General features: G+C 39.9%; 1 protein-coding gene across 1 annotated transcript in view; it reads right to left on the bottom strand.

The window, feature by feature from the left end:
* Positions 1 to 2,750: 2,750 nt before the first annotated feature.
* Positions 2,751 to 13,391, bottom strand: part of LOC131900552 (zinc finger protein 14-like) — a 41,606-nt gene continuing 30,965 nt past the window's right edge. The window contains exons 2-4 of the mRNA XM_059251827.1: positions 8,862 to 8,988; positions 8,607 to 8,664; positions 2,751 to 7,181 (exon numbers count right to left, since the gene is read on the bottom strand). Coding sequence (XP_059107810.1) covers positions 5,711 to 7,181; positions 8,607 to 8,664; positions 8,862 to 8,988 — 1,656 coding nt within the window. The 3' untranslated portion in view covers positions 2,751 to 5,710. The remainder of the gene's footprint in view (positions 7,182 to 8,606; positions 8,665 to 8,861; positions 8,989 to 13,391) is intronic.

Here is a 13,391-nt window from a genome sequence, read left to right as displayed (position 1 = left end):
TATTTGTATAGAATAAACATTCTTAGATTTGAATGTGACTTTTGATTGGTATTTTATATCCTGTAATCCTAACAAAGAAAAATGAAATTTCATAGAAAAAGAGCCAAGTTGGCTTCCATGGGCACAAGATATGCACATGAGGTACAAAGAAACATGCAGGCCAAATACCCACAGGCATAAAAAATAAAATTAAAAAATTTTAGAAAAATACTTCTGGAAAGTAATCTATAGCAATTCATTCAACAAGGACTTACTATGTATATTATCCAGATTCATGCCAAGTGAAATAAAACAAATTTTTGACTAATTATTTTGGTTACTCATAAGAATCACCATAATTAAAGTAAAATTAAAAAATTCTCAACATAAATGGTTGAAATTTCTGTAACAGTGTTAACTCATACCTGAATGAAAACTATTTTTCATGATCAAAGTAATATTCATTTTATAGAAATAACTAACATTTTAAGATATTATAAAACAATTAATACCACCCTAAATATCATACTGACAGGTGTCAAAAGCTTCAAAGGTTAGAAACTCATATCTCCTGCTTATTTGAGACCTGGTAAACGTAATAGCAGCTGAGGCAGTTTGAGTATTACAAATAGACTACAATGCAATACAGCCATTACATTGGTTGATTCCAGTTAATTTGACTAGAACCAAGGCCTAAAGGCTTACTGAGAACTGGGATAGCATGGTTTTCACTGAAATCCAGCTTTAATTAGTCATCCAGGCCTAAGCTTCCCAGTCAGAAAGTAAGGATTCACAAGAGGCCTTAACTGTCAGGGTGTAAACTTGAATTCTTTTTCTAAAACAAAATGTAATTTGTTTTAGCAGATAGGTCATTAATATTTTATTGAATCTGGAATTATTGGGGAAAATGTAATCATGTAGCTACAATATTTGGAAAAAATGGTAAACTGTTTCCTTTAGAATCCCATGGTTATGTTATGTGATAATGAGGTAATATCTTTCTGTTTGCTGTGGAAAAAACTGTTGCTCTGACTGGTTGATAAATAAAGCCCTTTTGCCTATGGCAAGGCAGCTGAGAGGCAGGCAGAAAATCCAAACAGATGGAGAGAAAGGAGAAAGACAGAGCAGAGGAGATGCTGCCAGCCACTGCCATGAGAAACAAAAGATGTAAAGATACCAGTAAGCCGAGAGCCACGTGGCAAAGTATAGATTTATAGAAATGGGTTAATTTAAGATATAAGAACTAGCTGTGAGAAGAACTAGTGAGAAGCCTGAGCCATTAGGCCATATCATTTGTAAATAATATAAGCCTCTAGGTGTTTACTTGGGTCTGAGTGGTTGCAGGACCAGGCGGGACACGGGAATTTTATAAGTGGCTGTGGGATCTTGGATCCAGGTGAGCACAGGAAAACTTTCAGCTACAATGTGAAATGTCTGTAAAATAAAAGAACCTACTCTGGAGGTCTAGTATTCCCACCCTACTGTGTGGAGACATTATCATTAAATGGTTAAAAAATAATCTAAAAGTCTAATATCATCATAAAGATTACTATTTAGTTATAATGGATAATTCTTTTAAACACTTAGATCACTAAGCAATTGCTATTTGATGCTGATTTTAAAGTTGGTATCAAGAGATGCCATAGCTCATGCAACTCCTAAAGGACATCCTTCAGACCTTACTTCTATCAAGTTTACAGTTTTCCTTAAGTCACATGACTACATTTTGGTCAGTGTATGTCAGAGAATGGAACTGCCCATCATCAGTATCACAACAGGGGGATTAATGTACATGCTTTCCTTGCCTTGGGCCTTGGTATTACATTCACTTAATCTATTCTTTCAATAAACAAAATTAAAAACTTTAACATAAAGTCAACAAATTTAGAGAAAATATGAGGTGAGGCGTACCTGGAAAGGAACTAAGACTGACAAGAAGCAGATACAACTTTTATTCAGTGATTATATCACTGTAAAAATAGAAAGTATCCAAATCTACATCCCCCTTTCCTCAAAATGCAAGAGGAGAATAAAGCAAGGCTGGAATTGTCTGTTTGCTCTAGAGAGATTATTTACAGAAAGGTATGGGCTATACTTCTGTGAGTATAAAGATAAGTTTTAAGACTCAGGAATTATGTGGAGTCCTGGAAAGTGGCAGAAGTAGGTTCTCTAAAATTCATGATCTCACTATCCTGATTCATTGGTATGTTGCTAGTTCCAGGCATGATTCCCCTCCTGTTGGGCAAGCCTTAAATCTAATTATACAGTAGCTGGTTACAAACAAGACATGGATGCTACTATTGCATATAATGGTTTACTGATATCTTGCTAGGCTGATCACTGGTATGTTGCTAGTTCCAGGCATGATTCCCCTCCTGTTGGGCAAGCCTTAAATCTAATTATACAGTAGCTGGTTACCAACAAGACATGGATGCTACTATTGCAATAATGGTTTATTGATATCTTGCCAGGCTGATCACTGTTTGGCTTCATATGGTTCTTAGTTACTTTCCTATTGTTGCAAAGAGACCTCACGACCAAAACTTATGAAAGGAAACACTTCTTGGCACTCATGTTTCCAAAAGTTACAGCCCTTGATTATCATTACAGGTAACATGGCAGCAGGCAGGCAAGCATAGTAATGGACACTAGCTAAGAGCTTACATAATGATGTAAAAGTTGGAGGCAGAGAGAAAGAGCTAACTTGGAACAGTGTCAGCATTGAAACCTTAAAGCAACCCCAGTAACTAACCCTCTGCAACTAGGCCACATCTTCTAATCCTTCCCAACAGTCCCACCAAGGTAACCAAGCATTCAAATATAGGAATCTATGGGGGGCATTCTCATCTAAATCACAGCAGAAGTCACAGCTGGGAGGCCTATTGACTACTTCTCCCACTTGCCAAATTGCACTGTATCTATTACTATGACAGACTAATGAAGGTGGTTTTGATGTTAGATCCAGGTTAACCCTTCCCAGTCCTACTCCAAAATGTGGGATGGTTTGGCAAATACGACTTACCTTAAACCTCTCAACTATGACCAAAGGAAGGAGTCATATGTTAAATTACTTGAGGAATTACATAGACTATCATGAAATACTCAAATGGAGATTCCTCATGCCTGGTACTATTGTTTTTATTAATGTAGGGTTCTTGGGGGTAGGGATTGTCAAGCCAAGTGACATAATCTCATTTAATATGTGCCTGTGTTTACCCATGAGTGTACATAATCTTGTATTCACACCTTTATTATATATTATATATCATTATTACATTTTCTATAATAGCTATATTTACTATTCACACTATGTATGGTATAAAATTTTGGGTGTTTACAAAATAACTACTTCTTAACCATTACCAAACAACATTGGTATTTGTCTCTCATTTCTCTCCTGTATTGACTGTCTTCAATTCATCCCTAATTAGAAATCTCTTCCTCCAAGGATTTCACATGTGCCCCCTCATGTCAGCCACATCCAGCTATTCCCTTTACTATTCAGGCACAAAGAATTCCTAAATCGAAAAACTGTTTGGTAGATGGAATCAAATAGAAAATGAGTGTGCTAACCCAGACTCAGAAAGATAAATCTCTCTTCTCTTCTGTCATTTGTGCTTCCTAGCTCCAAATCTTCAGATGTGAGAAGATAACCTGGAGTAACCACAGAAACCATGTCTTACCTTCCTAATAAAACAATTCAAAGTAAATCTCCTGTATAGGAATGAGCCAATAATAAAAACGTTCAAAATTTTAATGTACTTCTTTTAAACTTTTTTTTCTGAAATTCCTGGAATAACTTCCGGAAAGTATTTATTTCTGATATAAGATCCAAGTATATGAGAAAAGTTTCATAACTTTTCTCATTTTAAATGACACCCAGCTTTTTCACAAGTTTGCAATAAATTTTTTTTGACTGGAATTGGTTCTTCTTAAAGCCTCAAGGTGGTTGTCTAAGTTTCTTTTCTATAGCTGTGGCACATCAGAAACAGTGAAGGAACTTTTAAAATGATTTGTCACATTGGGCTTATAATTGCAGAAGGTTAGAGCCTGTGATGGCGGAGCAAAGGCATGGTGGTAGGAACAAGTGAGAGCTCACGTGATAATCTACAATCAGGAGGCAGAGAGACAACACTAGGAGTGTCAATGTCTTTGGAAATCTCAAAACCTGTCTAGACTGAGAGATACCCATCAACAGCCATACCTTCTAATCGTCCTCAAACAGTTCCACCAATGGGAACACTTATTAGCCTACTGGGCCATTCCCAAGTATATAACCTCTACAGCTGTTTTCAAAGCTGCTGCTGCCTTAGCCAGCTAAAGAAAAAAAACAAGAACACCACCAAAAAAAGACATTATTGCTCATACTGCAAGTGGTTTTCGTACTATATATAGTAAAATATTGGGCGTTAAAATTACACTTTTGCAAGTCTCACAATCTGTTTCTTTTCCCATTAAAATATTGTATTTGTTAGTTATGTCTCTGCTCTTATGAAAATGTCATTATTTCTTTGCTCATTTCCATCTCTCACTCTCTGTTCATTAGGATGTGTGCATGGGATTCTCAGGAGACAACTTTTGGGAAGTGGGTCTCCATTTCCACCAGGTAAGATTCACGAAGGTAACTGAGATAATCACATTTTCTGGCAAGAACCATTACCAACTATTACATCTCATGGTTCAACCACATTCTTTTTTTCATACCTCACAACACAAGAATTTGACCAGTGCACTGTCACTGTTAAAAGAGTTCTACACACTGCAGTTATCACTGGGAGAACATTTTGGGTTTGAACATGGATTTAAAACACAGAAATTCAGGAACAGATTATTTAAAAAGACAAGGTTTCTAAAAACTTTACATATTTTTGAACATTTACTCCAAACATAATGACTTTCACCAGTGGGGAAAAAAATTGAGTATTTGAGCTCCTAAAGGATTTTCCACATGGTTATGCATATAAGACCTGTCTTCAGGGTGAATTCTCAAGAACATCATGGCAACAGGAACTGATGAAAGTTTTTGCACAATACTTAAATGCACACATGCACTAGGCCTCTTTCAGCTGTAAATTCTTGCATGAGGGGTTACAGAAACTGTAAGGGGTGAAGGCTTTCCCACATTGCTGAGGATGATAAGGTTCCTCAACAGTGTGAGATCTTTTATGCTGGATAAAATGACAAGAACAAAGAAATAGTTTCTCAAATGTTTACAAACAGAGGGTTTCTCTCCAGTGTGAATGTTTTTATTACTTTTGTGCCAACCAGAAATAGTGAAGGTTACCCACAATGCTTACCAGCATTAGGCTACCAACTAGTGTGAAGCTTAACAGACATGAACAACATTTCATGTCTGTTAAGATCACCAGAGCAGCTGAAGCCTTTTCCACAATCCTTACATGCATAAGGCTTGTCTTTTGAGTTAACTATTTCATGATTGTTAAAATCACTGGACTGAATGAAGTTTCCCACATTTTACACAGAAAGGGGTTGACTCCAGTGTGATTTTTTTTTCATGCAAGTTACACCAAGTAGAAGTGCTGAAGGTTTTTCCACAATGTTTACATGCATTTGGCTTCTGTCCAGTGTGAATCATTTCATGAATGTTCAGATGACTGGAGTGGGTAAATGCTTTTCCACAATGCTTACATGCATAAGGTTTCGCTTCAGTGTGGACTATTTCAAGAGCCTTATACAAACAGAAATTGGTTTTTTAACAAGGCTTACATGTCTAAGGCTTCTCTCCAGTGTGACGCCTTTCATGTCTGCAACAACTACTGGAGTCACTGAAAGCTTTTCCACAATGCTTACATGTATAAGGCTTGTCTTTTGAGTGAACTCTTTCATGCTTCTTAAGATCACTAGACTGAATAAACAGTTTCCCACATGTTTTACAGACAAAGTCTTTCTCTCCAGTGTGAATTTTTTCATGCAAATTTCGACAAGCAGTAGTTTTGAAGGTTTTTCCACAATGTTGACATGCATAAGGCTTCTCTTCACTGTGAACCCTTTCATGAACGTTCATCTGACTGAAGCAGGTAAAGGCTTTTCCACAATGCTTACAGGCATAAGGCTTCTCTCCAGTGTGAATTCTTTCATGAACTTTACATGAAGTGAAATTGGTAAAAGTTTTCCCACAATACTTACATGTATAGGGCTTCTCTCCAGTGTGAATCCTTTCATGTCTGTTCCGACGACTGGAGTCGCTGAAGGCTTTTTCACAATGCCTACATGCATAAGGGTTCTCTCCAGTGTGACTCCGTTCATGTCTGTTACGACGACTTAAGTCACTGAAGGCTTTTTCACAATGTCTACATGGATAAGGTTTTTCTCCACTGTGAATTCTTTCATGAATATTACGATGAGCAGAACTGGTGAAGGCTTTTCCACAATACTTACACACATAAGGCTTTTCTCCAGTATGAATTCTTTCATGAATGTTTCGGTAAGTGGAACTGGTGAATGCTTTCCCACAATGCTTGCATGCATAAGGCTTCTGTCTAATATGACTGCTTTCATGACTATTATGATAATTGAACTGTGTGAAGGCTTTTCCAAAATGTTTATCGGCATAAGGCTTCTCTCCTTTGTGAATTACTTCATGGTTTTCAAAACATTTTGCATAATTAAATGTTTTGCCACGTTGCCTACAAATGTACCTTTTCTCTCCAATATGACTTTTTTCATGGTTGATAAGATCACTGGAATCAATGAAGGATTCTTCACAGAGTTTACATACAAAGGGTTTTACTTCTTTATGAATTCCTTCATCATTTTGGCCATATGTATCTCTTGTTAAGTCATTTTCTTTGAGTTTATCTCCAGTGTGAGTTCTCTTCTGAGGCTGATCAAAAGGGAGACTCCTAGAGGTTTCATGACATTTTTGGTTTTTATAGAGTTTCTCTTTAGGAGTTTCAAGTACCTGAATTGATTCAAAATGAGTGGTATCTTTCCAATATTTCTGATGTGTAAAAGCTTTTCTCATAGCTTCCTTATATAGAGATGGTATCCCTCTAGTTTGGTCTCTGAGATATCCATGTGAAGATGAATAACTAATGACATTTCTTACATGCAATGGGCTTTCATGAACTCTTATTCCAGGAGGTATATCTTTATTGACAACATTCTCTGGAATAGATTCCTGGTTTTTATCACAGTCACTATCACATTCGTATTCACAGTCTTTCTCAATCACCTGAATTCTGCAAAAAAAAAAAAAAAAAAAAAAAATGAGAAAAGCATTACTGTAGTCAAGGGAAATATTGGAGGCTGCTTCTGTGGGCCACTTACAACTATTCCATCTCAGGGGCAACAGAAGAATGCCACCCATTTTAAGGATAATGTGGACCACATGTAAAGACCCTGTCATGTGTAGAGTGATGACTTTACTTCTACAAGAATTATGAAGGAGCTGTATCACAGGCTTTGAGGTTAAGAACAAGTCTTAGTCCTTCAACAGACCAAAGTTTGATGACCAGCATTCATGTGGAGGGCTCATAAGTTCCTGTTACTTAATCTCAAGGATTTCTTGCTCCCTTCTGCCTTCCATAAATGTTTCTGTCACAAGTGGTGTACACAAGAATACATAAACATACACACATATAAAATAATTGAGAGGCACAAAAGGAGTAAACATGAAAAGGCAAAAGTCCTAATGAAGTAGACCAACATAACAATCACATAGAGTGGTTAAACACGGTGGCATTTTGGCATTCTAAATGCTAAGCCAGTGTTGGTTAGTTAGTTATCAACTAGATCCACCTAGGGTCATCTAAGAATAGAGACCTTCAATGGAGAAAATGGCTCAATGAGAATGGCCTAAAAACAAGTCTGTGGGAGCATTTCACATTCCTGATTGATGAAGGAGGGCTTAGAAAATATTGGGTAGTGTGCCAAAGGGCAGGAGGGCAGCAGCTATTCAGGAAAGGTACCTGCTGGATAGTTTTGGTAAACTTGACACAAACTTGTCATACATCAGAGAAGAGGGAACCAAAAAGGAGAAAATGGCTTTATCACATTTAGACATGTCTGTGGGGGCATTTTTTGATCACTGATTAATATGGAGTGTTCGAGCCCACTGTGGGTGGTGTCCCCCTAGAGATGTGGGCCAGGGCTGAATAAGGCAGTTAGCTGAATAAGGGATGAGGAGCACATCAGTAAACAGCATTTCCCCATCACCTCTGCTTCAGTTCCTGCCTCCAGGTTCCTGCCATGCTTGAGTTCCTGCCCTGGCTTGGCTTTATGATGAGACTGTGACAAGGAAGAGTAAATAAAAATGAGCTCCACCCCAGAGTTGCTTTTGTCACAGCAAAAGAAAGCAAACAAAACAGCATTTATATTCAAAGCCTCAAAAGAACATATAGAAAGGTAGTAAATAGTTTTGGATACGATCAAAAGTTTTTGTGAAAAGCTGTTTCAGAGCTTAATGTTATATGACACATTGGTGATATTAATAGATTACACAGATGAGATTCTCAAATATTTAAAGACACAATTCAATGCTCCGTTACAGGAATCTGTGTAGTATCATTTTTCACTTAGGTGTACTTGGAACATTTGACGATCTCAGTTGTCCCATGATCCCCAAATCTTTGACATATATTATTTTCTATTTGAATATAAATTACCCCATATTTCTGCTGAGATCTTTGTAGTCCTCTTCAGTATTATCTTCTAGTGCTTTCTCTAGAAGAAAATCCAGAATACTTTATGACATATTGAACATAAAAAATTATTACAACCTAGCTCTTATGACATGAGTATTCACACTAAATTCACCCACATATTCCCTTCAAGAATCCAAATCACAACAGTACACATATAAGCAGAAAACAGTTGTTCTCTGACTGAATAAGCAATGGGAGCATGTTGGGTTTTTTTACCTATGGAGATCAGGTTCAAAAATGTTTCCTTCATCACAGTACTGTAGAGCTTCTTTTGACTAGTATCCAACAAAGCCCACTCTTCTAAGGTAAAGTTCACAGCCACATCCTCAAAGGTCACTGGCTCCTAAGAGTGCATACATTAGCATGGTTAGTTTTAACTGACAGACTGACAGGATACAGAATCATCTAGCATATATGTTTCTGAAAATAAATACCTCTAAATCATCAGTAAATAGGATTTACCGAAGAGTATATCTGGGATGCTATCTTGATCACCTGATGTAATAAAGGAAGACCCACTGTCTCAGTTACTATTCAACTGCCATGAGGAAACATTATCAACATGTAACTATTACAAAAGAAAGCATTTAATTGGAGCTTGCTTACACTTTTCAAGGGTTAGTCAATGATTATCATAGTGGGAAACCAATAAGCACAGAGCTGGGACAGTGGGTGAATATTTTACTCCTTATCCAAAGGCAGCAGCAAACAGACACTGTGCCTGACATAGACTTTTAAAACCTCAAAAAGCATCACCATTGACACACCTACAATAGGGTCATATATCCTAAAAAGTTCCAAACAGTGCCAAGATTTCAAATATGTGAGCCTATGGAGGTCAGTCACATTCAAAACAACACACACAGCAACTTGAGAGTCAGCAGTTTTTGAACTGTATAGGGATTAGCAGAAGGAGGGAGCTGAAACAAAGAAAACTACACATTTCTCTATTCACAATTGTGTTTCATTTGACCAGCAGCTTCATAGTTGTGCATTTTATGAACTGTACCCTTCAATTCTCATTCTGCCTTGAGTTACTTTTCTCAGAGTCTTTTTTGACAGCCAGATAAAAAGCCTAATATAAGGAATATATTTAAGGGCTAGGAAGATGGCTCAGTTGTTAAAAGCACTGGCTGCTCTTCTAAGGTCCCAAATTCAATTACCAGCAACCACCCATCTATTATGGGATCTTATTCCCTCTTTTTTCATGCAAGCATACATGCAAATAGAGCATCATATACAAAAGCAAATATATCTTTAAAAAAATTTTTAAAAGGTAGGACCTTTGTTGTAAGTAAATCTCAGCAGATTCTTTGTAGTAATTTTTAACTTGCCTTGGAAGGGATGTGCAGAAATCAGCAATAAAATTTTCTTTAGAGAGGAAAAACAATTGAACACAGTAAATACAAAGCTGTGTGAGTCATTCAATGTTGGTGGCCATGTCAGAGGAGCACCAGATAGCAATTGAAGTTCAGATGTCAGCCCACCAGAAGGGAAATCCCTCATGGGTGAATCTCAGTAGGCAAGGCCCTGGACCAGACTCCAGAATGTCTTTTGCTTCCTCTGTGCCTTTATATGTTTGCTGATGCCATCTTTCTCTGGTATGAATGGATGTGGGGAGATCCCTACTGCTTATAATGTAGTGTGTTTATCTTATGGAAACAAACTGTTCTACTGGGCACTTTACCTGTGGATTATTTTGAAGATGATTTCTTCCTAAGCCATACTGTTTAATTGATAATAATAATCTTAGTTTAAATAGAGTTTTGATGAATAAAACTATAAACAAGGAAGTGTCACATAACTAGACACAAGTTTCTGTTGAGGAGTCATATAGACTGTGGCTTAGGTTGATGAATAAGAAAAACAATTGAGTCCCAATAGCCCAGCTAGCTTAAATTCTATTAACCTTAATGTTGGGAGATGTGTTCACAGGTTTTGAAGACCATCATAGCTGAAACAAAGCTTTGAAAGTAACTTAAAGTTAGACTAAGATAATTTTGTCAAATAGCTTTGAGGTGAAATACCAAGAAGACAATCTAGTATTAGAAATCTTTCTAGTATTAGAAAGGCACATAGTTAAATGAGGATTTCATTAAGGTCAGGGAACAAGAACAAAGCAGCCCAATTATCATTAGCTGACATGACTTTCTTGCTAGGATTGGTTGATGTCCAAAGGTGATGATGAATTTCTTATACCCATTTCTGCCCTCAACCTCCTGATATAAGAAACTATTGATGCCAGGCTGGCAGAGGACAGTCATACCCACCTGATGTAGGCTCACTCAGATAGGGCCTCACTTGTTTCCCAGCAAGTTAGAAAAAAGCTAGCCCAGGTCCTTGGGTGGGGTATGTGGGCCCCCTCATTTTAAGGAAATAAGGGGTGGAGAATTGGGAGAGTTAGAGAATCAGACTCATACTCCATGAAAAGACACATAAAGCCGGGCAGTGGTGGCGCATGCCTTTAATCCCAGCACTCGGGAGGCAGAGCCAGGTGGATCTCTGTGAGTTCGAGGCCAGCCTGGGCTATACCAAGTGAGTTCCAGGAAAAGGCGCAAAGCTACACAGAGAAACCCTGTCTCGAAAAACCAAAAAAAAAAAAAAAGAAAAAAAGAAAAAAAAAGACACATAAAGGAAGAAAGTAGATGAAGAGGATTGGGCAGATGTTGAAGGCCAGTTCGCCACCTAGATCTATGATGATGGTGGTGTGCAGTAGACTGATGAGGAAGGTCTGCTTACCACCTGTGACCATTGCAATGTCTGGATCAGGCTGCTACCAAGGGCAATGTGTGGGTCTCTGGTCCTATAGTAGCCAGAGTCTGTGTTGATATCCATGGCTTCTGTTGCCACTCAGTGCCATGCTGACTCCAGTGAGCTGGGCCACCTCCTGGGTCAGGATTGGGTGCATGAGCCATGCTGCCACTGGGGCCATACTGATCTGGGTGGCCTTTGTTGTCACCTGGGGCCATGGTGACAACCAGGCCTAGGCTGATCCTGAGGACCACGTCTGTGCCCATGGTCCTATTGCAGCTGAGGTCTATGTTGATGCCTATATCCCTACAGTGTCATCAAAGGCCACATGAAACCTGGGGTCTAAGATGCATCCTATGGCCTTGTCGGTGTCCAGGGGCTCTGCCATCAGAGCCATCCTGATCTGAGTGCCTGGAGCTACCATTCAGAACAAGGATGTCAACCAGGTTAAGCTGGTACATGAGGCCACGTCTGGGTCTGTGGCACAATTGCAGCCAAGGTCTGCATTGAACTCTGTGGCACAGATTGCCGCTAGGGCCCATACAGAGGCCCAGGATCTGGGCTGAAGCCTGTTGCTTGGGTGGAGTTGGGGGGAGGGGGGGCACACCGCAGCAGGGGCCATATAGATATGGGTGGCCTGTGCTATCACCCAGGGCCAGAGTGTCATCTGGGCCCAGGCTGCCACCGAGGGCCATGTCCAGGTCCATGGCCCTGTAGATATGGGTGGCCTGTGCTACAACCCAGGGCCAGGGTGTCATCTGGGCCCAGGCTGCCAACAAGGGCCATGTCTGGGTCCATGGCCCTGTAGCAGCCAAAGTCCAGATTGACATACATGGCTCAGGTTACCACTGAGCACCATAAAGAAGCCTGGGGTCGAACCAGCTACCTGAGTCTGGGTTGTTGTCTGGGGACCAGGAAGCATCCATGTCTGAGTGGCCTGTGCTGCTACTCAATAACATGGTGACGTCTGGGCTCAAGCTGCATCTGAGGGCCATGTCAGGGTCCGTGGCCCCACTCCAGCCAGGATCTATGCTGATGTCCCATGCTCTTGTTGCCATCAAAGGCCATGCAGACACCCAAGATCGAGGGCCAAGTTAGTGTCTAGAGGACATGTCACCGCTGGGAGCAATGGTGACATTCAGACCCAGTTGCTGCTAAGGACCATGTTGGGGTCCATGATCCTACTGTGGCTGGGATCTGACCTGAGGTCCAGGTCCTTCATTGCCACTCATGATTATGTAGAGGCCCAGAGTTTGGGCCTTGGTGATGTCCAGTGACCACACAGCTGCCGGAACAATTCCCACCTGATGGGTGTGAATATGTGTTGCTCTGACTAGTTGATAAATAAAGCTGTTTGGCCAATGGTGAGGCATAATAAGGTTAGGCAGGACATTCTAACTAGAGACAAAAGAAGGAGAAAGACAGAGAAAGGAGACGCTGCTAGCTGCTGCTAGGAGAAGCAAGATGTAAAGATACTGGTAAGCCACAAGCCATGTGGCAAAATATAGATTTATAGAAATGGGTTAATTTAAGATATAAGAGCTAGACAGTAATAAACCTGAGCAAATGGCCAAGCAGTTATAATTAGTATTAAGCCTCTGTGTGATTATTTTATAAAAGGCTACAGGACTGTGGGTGAGAGATTTGTCCTGACCTCGAGCCAGGTGGGACACAGAAAAACTTCTGACTACACTCACCTGATTGGCCATTCCTTCCATACAGAGCCAGGATGTCATCTGGGCCTAAGTTGCTGCCAAGGACCATGTCTGGGTCCATGGTCCAGCTTCAGCTGGGGTTTGTGTTGGTGTCTGTGGCCAGTGTCACCTCAGGAGGCCTTAGGAATCATGCAAGATGAAATCAGAGGGCTATACTGAGCCAATCCCACCCTTCCCTTCCTGGGAAAGCTGGCATAGCCTCCCATGGCCACTACAGCAAGAGGGCTGTCCCCTGAACTCAGGAGAGAGGGCTCCCACCCTTCCCTGCAGGTGAGGGTGA

Source organism: Peromyscus eremicus, unplaced genomic scaffold (assembly GCF_949786415.1).
Source record: "Peromyscus eremicus unplaced genomic scaffold, PerEre_H2_v1 PerEre#2#chr22_unloc_1, whole genome shotgun sequence".
In the NCBI taxonomy this organism is placed as follows: Eukaryota; Metazoa; Chordata; class Mammalia; order Rodentia; family Cricetidae; genus Peromyscus; species Peromyscus eremicus.
This window is presented reverse-complemented; position numbering and strand designations above follow the sequence as displayed.